General features: G+C 44.5%; 2 protein-coding genes across 8 annotated transcripts in view; one reads left to right on the top strand and one right to left on the bottom strand.

The window, feature by feature from the left end:
• fhip1aa (FHF complex subunit HOOK interacting protein 1Aa) overlaps positions 1 to 1,155 on the bottom strand; it is a 22,968-nt gene extending 21,813 nt beyond the window's left edge. For all 3 annotated transcript variants that reach the window (XM_077016303.1, XM_077016338.1, XM_077016321.1), the window contains exon 1: positions 928 to 1,155. The gene's annotated coding sequence lies outside the window, so the exon portion shown is untranslated. The remainder of the gene's footprint in view (positions 1 to 927) is intronic.
• Positions 1,156 to 2,107: 952 nt separating this feature from the next.
• sh3d19 (SH3 domain containing 19) lies at positions 2,108 to 19,125 on the top strand. Of its 5 annotated transcripts, none has more exons than XM_077016277.1 (21): positions 2,108 to 2,340; positions 2,550 to 2,727; positions 8,544 to 8,583; positions 10,483 to 10,523; positions 10,631 to 10,676; positions 11,065 to 11,200; positions 11,815 to 11,995; positions 12,276 to 13,310; positions 13,471 to 13,665; positions 13,962 to 14,038; positions 14,910 to 14,950; positions 15,270 to 15,492; positions 15,685 to 15,753; positions 15,881 to 16,033; positions 16,187 to 16,232; positions 16,493 to 16,623; positions 16,764 to 16,834; positions 16,951 to 17,171; positions 17,750 to 17,796; positions 18,040 to 18,226; positions 18,380 to 19,125. In XM_077016277.1, exons 2-21 carry the CDS (start codon positions 2,658 to 2,660, stop codon positions 18,385 to 18,387), a joined length of 3,018 nt encoding a protein of 1,005 aa, XP_076872392.1. In that variant the 5' UTR covers positions 2,108 to 2,340; positions 2,550 to 2,657; the 3' UTR covers positions 18,388 to 19,125. The 5 variants fall into 5 exon arrangements, with proteins under 5 accessions (XP_076872392.1, XP_076872386.1, XP_076872401.1 ...); XM_077016271.1 differs by having other exon boundaries at positions 2,108 to 2,350; XM_077016286.1 differs by lacking the exon at positions 2,108 to 2,340 and having other exon boundaries at positions 2,379 to 2,727; positions 10,637 to 10,676.
• Positions 19,126 to 19,388: the final 263 nt, after the last annotated feature.

Raw genomic sequence — 19,388 nt, 5'->3', positions numbered from 1 at the left:
TGATGTGAAACACAAAAACGTGATTTACACATTATACACTGTAGATGTTTTGGGTGAGACAATGTTTCACGATCTGCACAAGAAGTGTCACTAGGATACTGAGCTAATAGCACGTGTAAGGGCGTAAGGAGGCAACAGTGTGTGAGAGCAAGGATGGTTTGTGTTCACCTGTTTGCATAGTTCTTCTGTCCTTATACATTTCACCTTATCTTAAATAAGGCAATCTCAATATGCAAACACAACCTTGCAGGGTTTAAATAGATTATTTGTACAACGTGTGACAGCCTACATATTTTTAAGTGACGAGCTTATACAAAGTTACAAAAGAAAAACCAGAGCTCGGGGCCTATTTAGTTTAGTTTGTTTTCGGTAGTGCTCCAGAATACTGAAACATTTAAACCAGCTAATATTTGTGTAATGGAAGTTGTACCTGCACATCCGAAAGGAGTCCGGGCTTTCAGAAACGGAATGCACACGTTAACGCATGTGTTATGGTCTGGGAATATCAGAATGTGTTATTTTATTATTTAGTTGTCAACAAACCGTGAGCGAATGGGTCCAGTCCGATTACAACTGTGTTATGACAACACTATAAAGGCAGGCACCGCAGGCATCACCAGCGTCTCACCAGCGTCTCACCGACGCGTGGAGAAACACGACGACTCGTCAGATTCCTCACTGGCTCACACAACGACGCTGACAGCTGTTTAGTTTCTCAACAGCAAAAACAACGTTCACCTTCATCTTTATCCAAATTCAAACCGTCAACGCGAGTTACATACGACCAAAGAAAGTTGCCCCAAATAAAAAGTGTACATTTTCAAGTAGACCGAGTCCGACGACAACACACACACACACACACACACACACACACACACACACACACACAACACCATAGGTGGCCTCGCCTGAGGTAGAAGCGCTTACCTTTCTACAGGTCGTACAGGTGTTGACGGAAGACGGTCCCTGCTTACTAAGCAAAGAATGTCTGTTTTCCCGACCGCTTGTATAACAATATGTTTGTTCTACGTAAAGTCCTCAGTAGTAGCTCACTGAAACACCACCATGTTATGTTGTCTCTTCTGGAGGCGAAGGGCCCCTCGGTTCACATATTTCGGACACCTGAGCATTGATTGGAAACAGTAGCAGGTAACTCGCCCTTCAAGCGCCTCCCCGTTTTCCTACCGTGGGGGAATGACGGCAGATTCCGTGAATTACAACGGAATTACAAGTCCTTTAATACTGTATTTTAATTTGAAATACGTTTTAAGGTGAAATGCTTCCTTTCCCTAAACTTCTTTGTCGGTTTAAACCAGTACATGGCAAGTACAAGTAACATATTTAATTGGCGACGGACTAAATACACGTGACACGCTTTAGATAATTTTTTTTTAAGTAGCACACAATTTGATTTATTTCTGAAACCAAGTAGCGACAGGATTAATGAATGGCTTCTAGAGTTCATGCATTTCTTAACTATTTTATGCCTTGTTGCATTAACAGTGTGAACATTGTCGCCACCTGCTGGATGGAATGGTCTACTGCTCCGCCGGTCTACTGCAGGGTACTGGACTGGGCAACGGGCATGCAAATGCAAAAATGGCTCATGCAAACATTTTCGGAGCAGTGGGCTTTTGTTTTCGAAAACGGGCTAAGCTTTGACTCCCGTACATAGCTACACTTGCAACTAACACTGACAGATTTATATATTTGTGTAAATATAAATCCTACATGAGCTGGTTATACACTGAATACAGTTGCAAACGTATTAATTTGCTGATGAACTTACAGTATAAGACTGATCGTAGCTTGCCATTGTAAAACTTTATTGTTGCGTTCAGCTTGCGCACGTTAGTCCGTAGGTCCAATGTTCACGTAGGTCCAATGTCCTGAACCTTGAACAGTAGCTCAACTGAACTCGTTAATGATACAGAAAGCTTGGGGATGATTAAGGGGATCTTACTGATGACATTCGTGTCACAAAAGAACATTACTGTCACATCAAATACCCTTAATCTATATATTTTATAGAGGATCCTGTTTCTATGGACACAATGGTCCATGTAAGCTACATAGATGTAACTTGGGTGCGGTTTCGGCAGCACGCTTAGATTCATGTATTTTACTCTGCGCATGCTCGTGATAGAGGTTTTGCTTTGCGAAAAGAAAAGAACAAAAACTAACATAAAGCTTTTTTATGAGCAAGAACGCAGTGTTAGCTTGTGCTGGTCAGATGGTGCTTGATAAGAGTCGATACACTTTGAACAGAACTGCTGTGTTTTTATTTGCCTTCTGGTCGTTACAGTCTAAACGTCCTGTGTGAAGATATGAAGTAAAACGGTGGGATTTGGTAGGATGAGTCGTTTGCACTTGCGACCTCTTGTGTAGATAAAAACAAAAAACCTGCTCACTCATCGCTCACTCATCACTCGCCTTCTTTCATAGACACATTAAGTTGAAGCAGTTTTATTCACTTTTAAATATATGTTGTGATAATATATTTCAGCAGGGTTTTTTAAATCACACATTTAACTTCTTCTGTACTTCAGTCCTAGATCGTAAGTGGGTAAGACCGTTGTCAGTCGCAGGGAAGTCTCAGCAGGTATTGCGCGTCGTGAGTTTCTAGCGGTTTGTCCTCCAGAGTCTGAGGAGATCTGATGGCCGACGACAGACGTGAGGAAGAGAATGAAGAATTTCAAAACGTTTTCCGGAGTCGAAATTCAGCAGGTAAACTTTGACGTCGCAGTTTTTCATTACTGTTCTCTAAATTCCCTGTTTTATGGAGTGTTCAGAAACTTTATTATAATGCAGGACTTTCCCTCATTTTCGTTCCTTTTCTTCTACATTCTCTGTTGTTGCTTTTTGAGCATTAAAATGATCCATTTATACTGAGGTCATGGAGCTGGTCCTATATGGATAACACAACGTCTCCGTCAGCGGTGTTCAACGCCGTTTAACCTAGATATCATATTAATGCGTTTAGTTTTACTTATTAGCATCGCTTAGATTATTCTGTACATTGATTTATTAAAGGGGTGTAATGATGAGGCCTCTATGTACTCAGTCCACAAAGAATCTCCATTTTTTTAAAAACATATTTCCTCAACTTAATACCTCAGTATTCAGGACAAGTAACCCGAATTATTAAATTCATTATTATACATCGGCTTGACAATTTCTGTCTCCCGATGGACAAATGGAGATGTATTAAGTTTAAAAACTGATGTTCAGTATAAGTTCACTTCAGAAAAATTCCTCAAATCTTAGTCAGTCGGGTCAAGCACGGGAGATACAAGTGAGGACGGGGAATGATCTTACAGGTGATGTGATAGCGAGCGTGTGTGGAGCGTCAAAGCGCCTTTTCGACTTCTCTGTCTTTTTGTCTCCCCTCGGTTATTTTGTTATTTTTCGGTCTCTTTTCTCTTGATCTGTCTCTCCCCTCCCTCTTGCACAGTTCCTCTTTATCTGTGTGCCTCTCCCCTTTCTCTCCAAGTAGACGTTTGTTGTTAACTGGAGTTGCAATGTAATCAGCTGTCTTAAAATTACCCAAAGTATCCCTAAACTCCCCTACACCATCCAACCCTCCAGTAAGCACTCCTAAACTCCCCTACAACCTCCAATCCTCCTCTAAGCACTCCTAAACTCCCCTAAACCCTCCAACCCTCCTCCAAACACCCCTAAACCAGTGGTGGCCTCTGACAAATATATCAGGGGGTCAATTGTTGTGATGACATCCAAGGTGACCATTGGAACCATCAGTGGGTAAATAAAAAACAGTGACTTAACCAATGAAAATATAATGATAAATATATATTTCTCTTTACATTATAGACTGCACAGTATTTGTGCACCGATATATCTTGTAAATATCATCTTGGTTAAAGCTCTACAATGACTGAACAATTAACTGTGGTCAACAAAAATTGTCATCTCTCAATTTGCCCTCACAAACAACTTTAAACATGGAGAGAGGCCAGATTTACCATTAATTAAAGTGAATCTTTCCCACTCACAATAGTTTCTGTATTCCTCAGACAGCATTTTATTTTAGGTGTTAGAATATATATGAGCAACAGCATTAAGGATGGAACAGAATGCAGGGAGAGCAGAACAGGGCGCGAGCTACTTCACAGCCTGCTAGCCATGTTTTCCCTTCATACCAGTTTCGCGAAAATCCCCGGTTATATTCTTTTCCTCCCTTTGTGGACACTTCACTTGTTTGATGTTTAAAATTGGTCTTAGTGGCCCTAATTCCCTAGTTGCTAGTTTATCTTGATTATTACGATGACAGAATGTCACTTCTCTTAATGAAACGATTGAGTTGTTGTGAGTTGAAGGAACGCTGGCCGTGTTGAGCAGATCGCTAGCTGCCGTTATTTTCCCTACGTTACGTCTGACGCAAGCACGTAAGCGCAAGCCCTCCCGGAACCCATAGATATTGCATTGCAGTGACTACACTTAAAAAAAAATAACATGAGAGTCTACCAGAGCAGTTGGGGCGATTTTCAGTTAGACTAAAATCGCCCAAAAAGGGGCGGTACTACAGGGAATGCACCTCAACGCTGATTGGACAATGACATTCAGAGGCAAGAGACACTGTCCAGAACGGACATCGCTAGTTAAATGCCTTGAATGTGAGAGAAAAAAACTTTCTTTTCATCCTTTCGTGGTGCATCGCCCAATCTCCCTAATTAACAAACCGCCCATGCCCTAAACTCCCCTACAACCTCCAACTCTCTTCTAAACACCCCTAAACTCCCCTACAACCCCCAACTCTCTTCTAAACACCCCTAAACTCCCCTACACTCTCCAACTCTCTTCTAAACACCCCTAAACTCCCCTACAACCTCAAACTCTCTTCTAAACACCCCTAAACTCCCCATACAACCTCCAACTCTCTTCTAAACACCCATAAACTCCCCTACAACCTCCAACTCTCTTCTAAACACCCTTAAACTCCCCTACACTCTCCAACTCTCTTCTAAACACCCCTAAACTCCCCTACAACCTCCAACTCTCTTCTAAACACCCTTAAACTCCCCTACAACCTCAAACTCTCTTCTAAACACCCATAAACTCCTCTACAACCTCCAACTCTCTTCTAAACACCCCTAAACTCCCCTACAACCTCCAAATCTCTTCTAAACACCCATAAACTCCCCTACAACCTCCAACTCTCTTCTAAACACCCTTAAACTCCCCTACACTCTCCAACTCTCTTCTAAACACCCCTAAACTCCCCTACAACCTCCAACTCTCTTCTAAACACCCTTAAACTCCCCTACAACCTCAAACTCTCTTCTAAACACCCATAAACTCCCCTACAACCTCCAACTCTCTTCTAAACACCCCTAAACTCCACTACAACCCCCAACTCTCTTCTAAACACCCTTAAACTCCCCTACACTCTCCAACTCTCTTCTAAACACCCCTAAACTCCCCTACAACCTCCAAATCTCTTCTAAACACCCCTAAACTCCCATACAACCTCCAACTCTCTTCTAAACACCCCTAAACTCCCCTACACTCTCCAACTCTCTTCTAAACACCCCTAAACTCCCCTACAATCTCCAACTCTCTTCTAAACACCCCTAAACTCCCCTACACTCTCCAACTCTCTTCTATACACCCATAAACTCCCCTACAATCTCCAACTCTCTTCTAAACACCCCTAAACTCCCCTACAATCTCCAACTCTCTTCTAAACACCCCTAAACTCCCCTACAACCTCCAATTCTCTTCTAAACACCCATAAACTCCCCTACACTCTCCAATCCTTCTCTAAGCACCCCTAAACTCCCCTACAACCTCTATACACCCCTAAACACCCCTACAACATCCAACCCTCCTCTAAACACCCCTAAACTCCCCTACACCCTCCAACCCTCCTCTAAACACCCTTAAATTCCCCTACACCCTTCCACCCTCCTATAAACACCCGTAAATTCCCCTACAACCTCTATACATCCCTAAACACCCCTACAACATCCAACCCTCCTCTAAGCACCCTAAACTCCCCTACACCCTCCAAACATCCTCTAAATACCCCTAAACTCTCCATAACCCTCCAACCCTCCTCTAAACACCCCTAAACTCCCCTAGACTCTCCAACCCTCCTCTAAGCACCCTAAACTCCCATGCACCCTACAACCCTCCTCTAAGCACCCTAAACTCCCCTACACCCTCCCACCCTCCTCCTATAAAACACCTCCCCTAATCTCCCCCTACCCAAAACCTTTCCACCTACTTAGAGCAACCCACCACACACACACATTCTAAGCAACCCTACACATGCAATAATATATGAACACAAAGTTAAAACCTACACCCAGTTCATCACATTTAATGGGATCAGTGAATTTACAAAAGTTACAAGTTTGCTTAAAGTGATGATAATGATCATGGTAATTAAAGTCCAACTTTTGAACGAACTTTTCAATGCAAAGTATGTGAATGATTAATGTTTCTTGAATGTTTACTGCAATTTCTGAAAGCTGTATAAATATGTTAAAAATCTGTATAAGAAATTAGTCTAGAAACAGTGTTTTTAAATGTAAATATCCTGAATTACATGTAAATGGATCTTTACTTGAGTCAGAGTAGCCCGCAAATGTAAATGAAAACATGTTTGTCTTTTGGGTGGAGTCCCAGTTACTGAATACTACATTAACAAATATTAGCAAATGTATACAACAGTATTACACTTTAAAGGTTTCTGCTCTCTGACATTGTAAGGTTTTAACATGGCATTTTGCTTTCTCTCTGGGACGTATAAAATATTTTGAGCCAACGCAGTAACACACCCAGTAAAAGGAATTTATTCAAATTCAGTCACCATATTTCATGTTATCTTTTCAACAAACAGGACGCCACTCACCTTAGTGGCTATGTTTAGGTTTAGTGAGCCATTACAAAGAGGCTGCCAGTTGTATTTCCTGATTGATCACATTCCAGCCGTTCTTATTGGCCGAGTCCGAATAAGGCCAGCCCCCTTTTGATACAACCTAACTTCCTCCTTCAAACACAGATTCACACACATTTGAATGTTGAAGAATTGTTTGGTGGAATATCACTTTTGTTCAATTATCTGCAGCTGCTGTTTTTGAGTTGTACCTCAGGTAGGTCAGTCTCTGTTTCACCTGTTTGTAAAGGAAATTATGTCTACAGTTAAAGCTGACATTTTCCTCTGGTTAGTTTGCATGAAAAGTGTAGAAACATAATTTAGGATACAAACAGCAGTCTTTTAAATACTGTACTGCTGCAGTTATAAATGGTGCTGTTATTAAAAAATAAAATTGGAGTACTTTGTGTTATGGGTATAGGAAACGTTTTTCTGGGGTTTAAACCTCTAATCCAACACTGTTGAAAACAGACATTGTTTTCACTTTTTTGTTGTGTCACACACACACACACACACACACACACGGATGAAGAAACTTGCTCTAGCAGGTGTGTTGGACAGCACAGTCACAGGTACACTGATACGAGAGAACACACACTCCATTACTGCGGGCAACATTCAGCCTGTGACTGTGTTTACATGGTCAGCTGTAACTTTACACTGTTTTATAAACGCCAGCCTGCTCATTTAGCTCTGTGTGATGCTGCCATTGCCTAGGTTCGGTGCGACTTCTGACATCACAGATTTTATGTGAACACAAATGTCACAAGTTTTATGTGCACACACAACAGACAGCCAAATCATATGGGTGAATTTCAGCCCCTTGACCGTCATCACCTGGACTAAAAGTATTTGCCCTCCTTCATCTTTCCATGCATTTTCCTACACACACACACACACACACACAAACAGTATCCTCACTAACCTACATTTCTACACAAACTGGCATCTTCAGTGTGTCGTAGTATATCTGAAATGCCTTTGTGACTCCCCTACATTTTCCCTACACTGAAGACTCTGGGACATGGAATGTGTGATATTCTGTCTCGCAGCCCCACCTTCAGAGAAATGTAATTGTTCTCTCTCAACCACACGACACGTGTCATCAGCTGAGCAGGGCCTGAAGGCTCGCAGGACAAGGTCAGGTGTCCTGAAAAGACGGAAGGTGCAGTAACCACCGAGTTTGGACCCAGACCGAGGCAGGAGGCTAAATCCTGTGTCTCTGGGCAGTTTCAGTCGGAGCCGTCATGTTTGAAACAGGTTTAACGAGAGCAAAGCTCACAATGGAAACAGCCAGGCAGCTGCCCTGTCAAAAGAGCTGGCGGTCAGAGCCTATACTGCCAACCGACCTAGCCATCGGGGGGAGGGGTGAACCGGCCATGGAGGCTTCCACTGTGGGCTTATGGCCTTGGGTCTGAACAGGGTGCTTATGGCCTGGGGTCTGAACAAGGTGCTGGCAGGCTTTGTGGCTTTGGGAGGAGGCTTTTATAGAATGCTGGTGCTGGTTTCTGCTGGAAACGGGCCACGACTGAATAGTGAATTGATGCGATGACAGTCAAATTGCAATTTGCCCTAAGACACATTCTTTCTCTCTCTCTCGCTTTCTCTCTCTCTCTCTCTCTCTCTCTCTCTCACTCCGCAGAACGAACAGAGAGAACTAAACTAGAATGCTTAAATTCAAGGTAAGAATATTAATCAGAATATGAATATCTCTCTCTCACTCTCCCACCCCCTCCTCCCTCTCTCCATGACAGAATACTTAAACTATGCAGTTGTAGTCTGAGAGTCGCAGAAAGTCCTCCATGGTTTTAGTTACGTGCTGGCGGTGACCACGATGGACTCGAGGTCCTGCAGGGCACAGCTGGTGTATAACGCAGTCATCCTTCTGCGTCCAGCACCGTGGCCTCAGAAGTGCTCACGTCATTGTCTCGGAGGTCCGTTGGTGTTTGTGCTCACGTGTTCACGTGAGACTGTCGAGGTGGCGGACAATACACTGACCGTCCCAGATGGAGAGTCTGACTGGCTTTTGTGAATATCGGTCTTAAAAAGCGTATTAAAAACTCAGTTCTGGGGCAGGTCAAGCTCCATTACAGTCATATTGAAGTCAGTGTTTTGTATGTGTGTGTTTCCAGTGTTATAAGGTTGATGAGACACCTGTCTACCTGTCTGTCCAATGGGGAGAGGAGTCGTGTCTATCTCAACACATACTCATACTACACACACTCATTTGAAATACACCAAGATGCTACAAGTGACTACGGCCCTAAAGTGTGATAAACCCCTGGTGGTAAGGTGTAGCCAGCTAGTGGCCTCCTTACACTGATCTAGGATCAGTATTCCTTGTAGTGGACTTTACCCAGCACTCCTAAAATTGCTCATGTAAAAAAAGGCAGTTAGGATGTCAGTTACCAATATGCTAATGCTAAGTTGCTTTTGTCATCAATTTGGTATTACCAGGCTTTTTTTTGAGTACTTTTTTCTCATTTCACAATAACTATTAGATATCTAAATCACAACCATGATGAATATTAGAAAAAAATCTTCCATCAACAGATAATCTTCTGTGGAGTTCAAACATGGTATTTAATCATTCACAATTGCTTGCATAGTTTCCAGTATCACAAACATCAGGGATTACAGCATTACACAACACTTCACATGTACCACATACACATCCACCTGTTTCCTTGTGCTAACTGCCCTAATAAAGCAGATTAACGTCTAGTTCCCCCAGTTCCTTGTAAAATATTCCATCCTCAGTTGTAACATAAATCATTCTTTTCATTTAATCAATTTTGTAGGCATCTTATGGTCTTTTTACTGGCTGCCAGTAATATTTTAAGGCAGTGTTTATCATTCATCACTGTCATTCAGAGTCTCTTTCCAGCTGTTACACAGAAAACAGCTGATGCAGAGAACCAGATGGCATCCCTCTTCTTCTCTCCATCATTTTCTTGTTCTCTCTTCATCTTTCTCTACACCTCCCTGTCTCCCTCTCCCTCCATCACACACTCTCTCTCTCTCTCTCTCTCTCTCTTTCTATGACTGAGCACTTCAGCTATGTAGCTGCAGTTAATTAGCTGGCAGTGATGAATGCACAAGGTCCAGTCAGCGTGGGTCAGGATGGCACTGGGCATTAGCACGTTCATGCCTGGAGTTCGGCATTGGACTACATCTGTAACTGTTCGTTAGACTGGGCTGGCAGCAGCACAACAGTGGGAATTATGTGACTGACTGTGTGGGCGTCGGTGTTAACAACAGGAAGTGTTCAGAACTGTTTACTGTGTAGGATTTGAAGTTCAAATTTATACTGCCTGATTGTTTGGTCGCTGGTACTCCTTTGCTAGTTTCCACCACAGTTGGGAGGCTGTTTTTTCATTTTGTGTTGGTATTTATTTTTGCTTAAACCTTAAGTGTGAACGAAATATATCAAAATATGTTAGTGATCAAGAAGATCTGTAGTTAAGACTCTTCCTCACTGTGTATCATCATCCCCACAGTAATAAATGATGTGTGCGTGTTTTAGTCTATTATCAGCTTCTTGTTTGACCTTGTTCCTGTTTTTCTGTCTTTCTTTTCAGCCAAGGACCCCTGTCCTCAATAAGAGCTGCATTTAAGAGAAGTTAGTTGAATTATGAGTTACTGAATGATTTGAAATATATATGTTTGAAAGATTTTTTGTTGTTGTTGTTCATAACTGAACTAATATTGTTGATGTTGCTCTCTGAGCATCAGGAGGTTTGCAGTCACAAGTGAACAGCAGCGGACCGAGGAGGTAAACCTCACCTGCACCACAGCAACCAAAACCAGAGGTCCAAAACAATCACATTTTACCCACCGTAAAGTTAAATAATTTACAGTAAATTATTTAATAAAATGACTCAAAGATAAATGCTTGTTTTGGGAGAGGAATAGAGTTGCTACCTCAGGGTGTCTGGTGTAACAGAAATACAGCAGCTATATGTTCATTTTAAAAATGTCTTTGCATGACACTTCACACATTTTTCGATGTGGTACACAGATGTTTATACTTCCTTTTATAAACTGGTTATTCTTTCACACATGCTTGTTGCATGAACCCAACTCAAAGAACAGGTTTCTATGTTTAAATGTGCAAAGTCCTTTCTTCCTTCTAAGCAAAGGGGTACGATGTTATATTACAGGCGGCCAGAGATAACCATTGTATCTGTGGAACCACTGCCAGCCACTTCCTGGTTTACAGGGGCTTCTGGGGGATTTCAGCAACACCCTCTGCTCCGTCAGCCAGCGTGGGACGGCAGCGTCTCTTTATCTGACCAGGTGGGGTAATGTTTCCTGACACAATTCTGAGTTTTTGTTTGTTCTGTGTGTCCTTTTATTTTACAGACTGAAATGAAGCAACACGTATTGTTATCTGGACTGATACTATTACACAGTTCTTTATATTACTGTACTGTTTAATAAGGGTTCTTGTATAGTATAGCAAATTTGGAATAACCAAACATTGCAATCTAAACATAAACAAGAAAGTTCATTTGAGTGCACACAGTCCTCACAGAGCCAAATGATGCGTTACTAACCGACTCCACTGACTCATAGGTTAAATTCATGTAATGGGTCACCAAGTATATGTGCTGAGGGCATGTGCTACTTTGGGAAGTGTCTCTGAGGTTTGGAGGACTGTCATGTTGAGGTGCTGCTCCTTCTCTCTGTCATGTCTCACTCCAGTTCTGCAAGGAATGGTTTTTGGCATAACAGGTGAGATCTTTAGGGGAAGACTCAATGTGTGTGTGTGTGTGTGTGTGTGTGTGTGTGTGTGTGTGTGTGTGTGTGTGTGTGTGTGTGTGTGTGTGTGTGTGTGAGTGCGTGCGTGCGTGCGTGTTCTACCTGATTTCTCGCATAAATAATCTGTTTCTTCTTCCCTTGTTCTTTAGGCCCCTCCCTCGTATGACCAGGTGATCAGAGAAAAGACTCAAGAGCAGGAAGAGGCCACGCCCCCTACGCCCCTCCCTCGGCAGTCCCTCACAAACAGCACCGCCACACAGACCGACTCTGTAGAGGAGGAGACCACACGTCCTGCAGCGGCACACGCACCAGTGCGCGGTGCTTCTGGAGGTCAGACAGAGGTCATCCAACATGACCCGCTCACACACACCCCTGCCGGTTTGTCTGGGAACCCCCTACACACACGGTCTGTGTGACTGGATAAATTAAAGATATCCAGTCAAACATGTCCAGTCAGCATCGATGATGTAGACAGAAACCAATTATTGATGATGGACAGATGTGTCCAAACGGTCACAAACGGTCTGTGTGGCAGGAGTCTCTGTATAGACTGTACCAATGCAACAAACTCCTCCATTCCAGCTAACGATTGGTTGCTTTGCTTCTGTAGACTTGTTGGAGAAGCCCAGAAAACCGCCCAGGCCATCACTGCCCAAACCAAAGACCACAGCTAAAGGCAGCGGAGCTGCAGTGGACACAGAACCGCCCACTCGCCCACACCCTGACCCACGCACGCCCACACATCACAAACCTGGTCCCAGCCAGCCAAACACTGTCCAATCAGCATCAGTACTGGTGTCCACTGACTTCTGTGACAGATCCTCTGCCCAACTGCAGGCCTCGGAGACTTCTAATAAACCACGCCCAGTGCCCCGCCCCCGATCCAAACCCAAGGCAGTCAGCAACGACCTTCAACCCCTTGTTCAGCTGAAGGACCGTGACCCTGTGCCCTCCCTAGAGAATGATACCGGCCTATCGGGTCCATATCTAAAAGAACTGTTAGAGGCTTTTGGTTCTGACCCCCCACTTGACCCGACTTGCTCTGTAGCAAAGCAGGAAGACCAGAACACCCAGGGCGGAGAGGACCTAGTTGAGAACATGACTGCGCTTCACAACGATCGTAACATTCGAGCCAGGATTCAGGCGTTCGAGAGGCAGAACGGCCCGGACGAACCCGGCGGTGTCCCCTCCCCACGGCCCAGGAACATTTACACCAAAGCCCCAGTGGCGGCCCCCAAACCCTCCGTGGCCCCACGGCCTTCGGTCAGTAGACCAGCAGAAGAAGAGGCAGCTGCTCAAGAGAATTACTATGAGGATATCAATATCATGGCGTCCTCCATAACTTCAGGCACAGTGCAGCCACCTGCTCCTGCCCCCAAACCACTTCCCCCCAGAAAACCATCCATAGGCTCCAAGGAGGAGTTCAGACCCCCTGTAAAGACCACCCCCCTGCTCCCGTCTCGGCCCTCGCTGAACCGATCTAAGAATGTGAGTTCCCAGGATGAGCCGGTGGTCTTTAAAGTTCCTCCCACTCCAGTGAAGCCAAACAGGGACCTGTTGAACATGAACAACCACAACTCCACCGGCCTGCTCCTGAACGCCACTCAGTCGCTGGTGGAGAATGAGTATGTGGATTTCCCCAGTAGTAAGTCTGCACAGAACGTTCACACCCTGCTCATCATGTTGTTTCACGTTGTGTAATACTGTTTCCATTATCATCATTTTTAAAGGAAAACAGGGATTTCCGTTCTCGCTCTGAAATTGGCTGTAGATTTAGATTTTACTCAATTTACACCCCACCCCAGGTAATCCCCCTGCAACACCAACATATGGAGGGCCCTTCTCCACCCCTGCACTGAACACGCAGCCAATCAGCACAGCACTGAGCACGCAGCCAATCAGCACAGCACTGAGCACGCAGCCAATCAGCACAGCATTGAGCACACAGCCAATCAGCAGGAGGCCCACTGTTATCAGAGTGCCCAGTACAAGCAACAAATGTTAGTACTCGTATGACATCATGGGCTGGTCCTGCTTCCTGTTACCTGACTAGTTTGCACCTGTACGTGTCATGGGAGAACCCTCTCCAACATGGTGACCATATATAGTTAGCTTTATACTTTTTCAGTATATGCAGCTTTCATAATGTATTGTTCTGTTTATTGCACCTTTTCATTATTGCTGTGTGATTGTCAATTTTTCAAGATGTCAAGGGTTTACAGCAGTCAGGCTGTAAGTAGTTGGGCTGGAATGAGCGAATGTCGGCGTTTTAATTTACACCTGCACCGTTTCACAGATGAACCGAGAGCATCAGACTTGGTCCAGGGAGCAGTGGGTGGGGCGACCCCTGTGGCAAACAAACTCACCAACTGGGTAAGCTGATCAGAGGCTGAGAGGCTGAAGAGAACTGAGTGAAAGGTCAAGTGATGGAGACAGAAACTGAAGGAGAGGGAGGGAGGAATGGGAGAGAGAGAAACAGAGAGAGAAGTGTAGATAAGCGAAGACGGACTGATGCCTTGAGTGTTGTTCTTTCTGAATGTAGTTTACATCTTGGGCTCAAATGAACAATGTTTAATCATTTAGTGTGACAGCCTCTGCTGGAGCACCTTTCTGATACTGTATCTGTTTAGAGAAGCAAAAGAGAGAAAGAAGGAGGGAGAGAGATATAGTTAGAGAGAAAGGAGAGGGGGAGAGAGACCAACTTGTTTGTTAGTAAGAACAGTACGGGCCCTTTTTAACGGTCGTCTTTTGCCTGAATCTGTGTCCCACGAGAAACCAAAGCTGACAAAGACACTGCTTCACTCCTTTGTCCAACACCTCCAAACGCAGAGACCCACTCCTTTGTGTAAGGTTGCTGAAAATGCCAGGGGTGCTTCTGGGATTTCACTCAGCATCCCTGTCAGAGCCACCAAACGTGTGAAAGGGTCAGTGTTACCACGTCAAATAGCAAATCCCCTCCAAAACCTTTTATCCAGTAGGAAGAGAGCCTGTACTCTCCTGTTCATTGGATGGAGATGCTCAAAATTAGAGTTAAACTACACAAACTACAAGTAGATGTGGTGTGCACCTTCCACACAGAGAGGTCACAGTTCTGCTGAAAACTCGATCCGTGTCTGATTTATATTGGGAGGGATGTGTAAACCTCACAGTAATGTAAATGGAACATTCCATCAGGGCCGTGGCTGATGAGGGCCGTGCCCTAGGGCTTGAGTCACAGTGTTGATCGGCTTCTGTTTTCATCCAGGATCCCTTTGGCGTAGCAGCTGAACCGGCTCTACCCCCACGGTGAGATCCTTCTCCTTCTCAGAAACTGCTTTATGGCTTAAACATACAGAGGCCAGCCACAAATGGCCTTCGTTTATGTCATGTTAATAGCTGATTATTTAATTTCTTCCTTTATTGGCAATGAAGTCGTCATTTAAATGTAATAATTTATTCATTCATGCATTAATCGTTTTATACAATGAACGGTCAGTTTCCATCTTTCTGTTTTCATTTGAGATTAATTAAACACACTGCATGGTGATAAATTACACACACACACACACACACATCTGCTCAGTCACTTTGTAAGCCCATGCTCTCTGCTGTGCTGCTCCATCAGTCCTGGTGGAGGTAGGGTTCCTCCAGCTCGTCCTCCTCCAGCTAGAGCAGGGTTGGATCGGCCTCCACAGCCACGCAGCTTCCAGCAAGCTCCTCTCCAGCAGGGGGTGCTGCAACGCCCCCCGTCCCAGATGCAACACAGACCGAGCCGCACACCATCAAAGAAGAGCCCTGTCCTTCCCCCAAGGCCCAATCCTGGCCACCGCCTCTACAACAACTACACAGTGAGAACTTTCCTACAACTACGTGTGTCCAAAATAAATAAACATAGTGTATGAATGAATGAAGATTGTAACCTCTAACCTTTGACCCTAGTGAATTATTGAAGTTCTCTTTCACTTTTTGGTTGTGTTCAGAGATGCACTTTGAGAAATGAGTGACCTGTTGTGTTCTTTGTTCACGTCTGGTGACGGTAGCTGCAAATCCCACACGGCATCGCTCAGTTTGACTGCAACGGCACTCGTACAGGCGACCTCTCCTTTCAGGTAGGACATCAACACTGCTCTACCACAGCCCATGATAGCCTTTGACCCACTAGGAACAAACGTAGCATGGACTCCTGAGATATTTACAGAAGTCCGAGTCGAAACGTCTGTCCTTTCTCCACCACAGAAAAATGAAGTGCTGGTCCTGCTCAACCAGATAGACGGCAGGACGTTCGAGTGCCAGGCAGGAGATGCCAAAGGTACAGTGCAGGACAGCTACATGAAGATCATCACACCGCTGTCTCAATACTCCGAATATGCCGACAATCCAGTCCCACAGGTAAATCAGTGACAGCAGTAAGTCATATTAACCTGCCTTAAAAAATGTTTTTAAATAGTTCAAATATGTAGAGTTTTTGTGTTTGTATTTGTGCATTTTCTCTAGCCGGGCTGCTTTGTCATTCGCTTTGACACACGTCTGTGTTTTCCCCAGGAGAGCAGTTCCATGCAGGTGCAGGCCCTTTACGATTTCACTCCAGGTAATGACCAATGCAGTTTGGGCCTCTTCACTGAAGTGCAGTCCAGTACTGGCTGTGTTCATTATGTAATGTTCATTATCTGCATTATGTAAATGTTCATTAGTGGCATCCTGCCCTGGAGTGGTGGTGGTTCAGCTCACAGACTGCCACGTCTCTCGGGTCCCACATCCCAGTGTTGCTGTGGGTTTCTGGGTTTCTGAGGACCCATATTGGGAATGCTAGTTTGTTCGTGTTGACAATGCTGCTGTTCTCCTGGTCAGAGGGTCAAGGTGAGCTTGCCCTGAAGGCGGGAGATATAGTGAGTAACGTGGAACAGCTGGACACGGAGTGGTACCTGGGAACATGCAGGGGAGCCAGGGGTTTCTTCCCCATCAACTATGCCAAACTTGTGGTAAGAGTTCTGGCTGTGTGCCAGTGAGGACAACCGTCTGCGGTCGTGCCTTTGTGCACTGGGAAGGGAAAAGAATCAATAGGCCATTATGACACGGCCATCTAAACATTCCATTCACTAATGTCTCTTCACATCATCAGTCTGGCCCGCCCACTCCTACAGTCGCACCGACCAATGAGAGAAGAGCCCAACAGTCGGCTGCAACAGTGAGGTAAACGAATGTAACAGGGAACTTTTTTTTTTTTCCTTCTGAGGACAGTTTTACCTACACCTGTCCAAGAGGTGAGCTAAATCTAGCCTCTCGCATGGCTGTTGTGTTGTGCGTAGTGGTCCGCGGTGCGTGGCGAGGTTCGACTTCGAGGGTGAGCAAACCGACGAGCTGTCGTTCTACGAGGGCGACGTGATCCGGCTCCAGGAGTACCTGGGAGAGGACTGGGCTCGGGGCGAGATTGGCGGCCATGTTGGCATCTTCCCTCTCAACTTTGTGGACGTGGTGGAGGATCTTCCTCCCGCAGTAGTGCCGAGTCACGGCAGGGTCGCCCTGCCTGGTAGGGGCACCAACTCCATCCACCACACCACAGCCTTTACGCTCTGGCCTTTTCAATGGTGTCCAATGCATGAATGGATTTGACTGTAATTGTGGGTGTGAATGATTTTATGTGTGACCTTCATAGCATTTGAATAATGGGCCCATTTGTTTAAACTCCTTGGGCTACACCTTATCTAAGAACTGACCTCTGTCCTCTGCCCTTAATCATTAACAAGGGGGGGGTGGGGGGGGGGGGGGTCACAAAACTTTTCAGATACGCCTGTGACTTTGTATACATAACACAAGCCGCGTGTCTATAAGGCTTTTTTGCTTTGACCTTCGCAAAAGAACTTAAAAGAGCAATGTCATAATATGAAACGGCTATTACACCCAGTGGTACCATGTGGTACAGCATATTGATTACACAAGGCAAACTTGCAACTTTAAATAAAACTCATAGATATATAATGTATAATTATACATTTTCAGAGTATTGTATATTCTAGAATATAGTATACAATATAGTAACCCCTCTCTGGTTTGTCATGACATGTGTTTTCTATTCTAATATTTTCGGTGTCCTCTCTCTCTTAATAGGAATGACCAACTCACACAGCGTTCAAGCCGCTCCACCACCCAGTCAGGTATCCAGAGCGCCCCCTGCTGGCCATTAACCTGTTTGCTCTTCATTAATATAATCCTAATGCTGTTAATTTTTTTCTTGACTAACTCACCCAAATGATTTGGTTATTATTGTATTTTTAGATTCATTTTTTTAATTATCTTTCCCCTCCCCTATATTCAGTGACTGGTTTTAACCAGTGATAAAATAACGGCTAGTGATTTTTGATTATGCTAAGCTACGGTGTCTGTGTGCGCGTGCGCAGGCGAACGCGCGCGCGGCCGAGTGGGCGGTCGCTCTGTACGATTTCACTGCCGAAACGGAGGAGGACCTCCCGCTCCGCCAGGGCGACATGATCCTGGTGACGGCGCACATTGACGAGGAGTGGTGCAGCGGCAGGCTGAACGGCAGGGAGGGCCTGTTCCCCGCAGCCTTCATACAACCCTGCTCAGGTAGAGCGCTGCCGCCATCTAGTGGTCGCGGAAAGGAAGTGCGAGGGGAATTTTTTTTGTCACGATGCACGAGGAAATTCTATCTCTGAAATAAATAAGACATTCCTTGCTGTTGAGATGATGTTTTAAATCGTTTTTTTTTCTTTTGTGAAGGTTCATAAAGTGGAAGAGATGGAGTCATCAAAAGCAGTATGACCAGCATTCACCTCGACGTGCATAAGCTGATGGTTTCCTTTTGAAGACCCCAACTGTCACCAATCCTATACGGTGCTTTAAACCACCCATATTTCTGTTCTACCACTGCCCAGCTGTTGGACTATGGATACGGATACAGAGGGAGCAGAAACATGGACTGTAGAAATCCACTGGACTGTTGATACATGCTTTAGGGAACACAGTCGCACACCCAGAAGTTGTTGGGAGCCTTAATATCTATGACTCGACATCCATTGGTAATGGATTAAAACCTGTAGCACATGTATTTGAAACATGAAAATATGGAACTACCCCCCCCACACACACACCCACACCAAAGATGTCACTTCCCAATAAGCAATATCCAATGTTTTGTTAAGGGTTCAGATTTTTGTGCATGCATTTAAAAATTGATGTTTGCTAGAACTGGGGTCATAAAGTAAAAAGCTTTAAACCTGTTACAATCCTGTCATGAATTCACTCTTAGAAACTTTGCTGAAATTTACTTCTCTCCAAATACCATACCAAGACCATCGGGACAAAGTTGATGCCAAAACCGATATCATCTCTGCACAGCTGCTTCCTGTTTACAGTATTCAAATGTGGACTTGGTCTTATTAAAATATGGTTGTCATATACATATGTTGTTACCTCCAGGTAACAACTGCCAAATTCAAAGTCTCTAATAAACTTTTACTACAGCAGACTTGCTTTACTACAGCCGACAATGCTTGCCTAACTTAAGTTACTTAAAATTGTCCTATAAAACCTTTCAAGTAAATCTCTACTCCATAATGGTTCTGACCCATCCTGTGCCTCCGGTTCCGTTGGGTTTGTATGTTCCAACTCTGCAACCCTCACAGTCCTAGTTCACACGTACACCCAAAGCAGGGTGTCTCAGATCCCAGAAGCTACCACACAGGCTTATAGAGACCAATGACATCCTAACTGGGAAACATTTGGCATC

This window comes from Brachyhypopomus gauderio, chromosome 1, assembly GCF_052324685.1.
Source record: "Brachyhypopomus gauderio isolate BG-103 chromosome 1, BGAUD_0.2, whole genome shotgun sequence".
Taxonomy (NCBI): domain Eukaryota; kingdom Metazoa; phylum Chordata; class Actinopteri; order Gymnotiformes; family Hypopomidae; genus Brachyhypopomus; species Brachyhypopomus gauderio.
The sequence above is the reverse complement of the archived record's forward strand: the minus strand, read 5'-3'. Positions and strand labels throughout refer to the sequence as shown.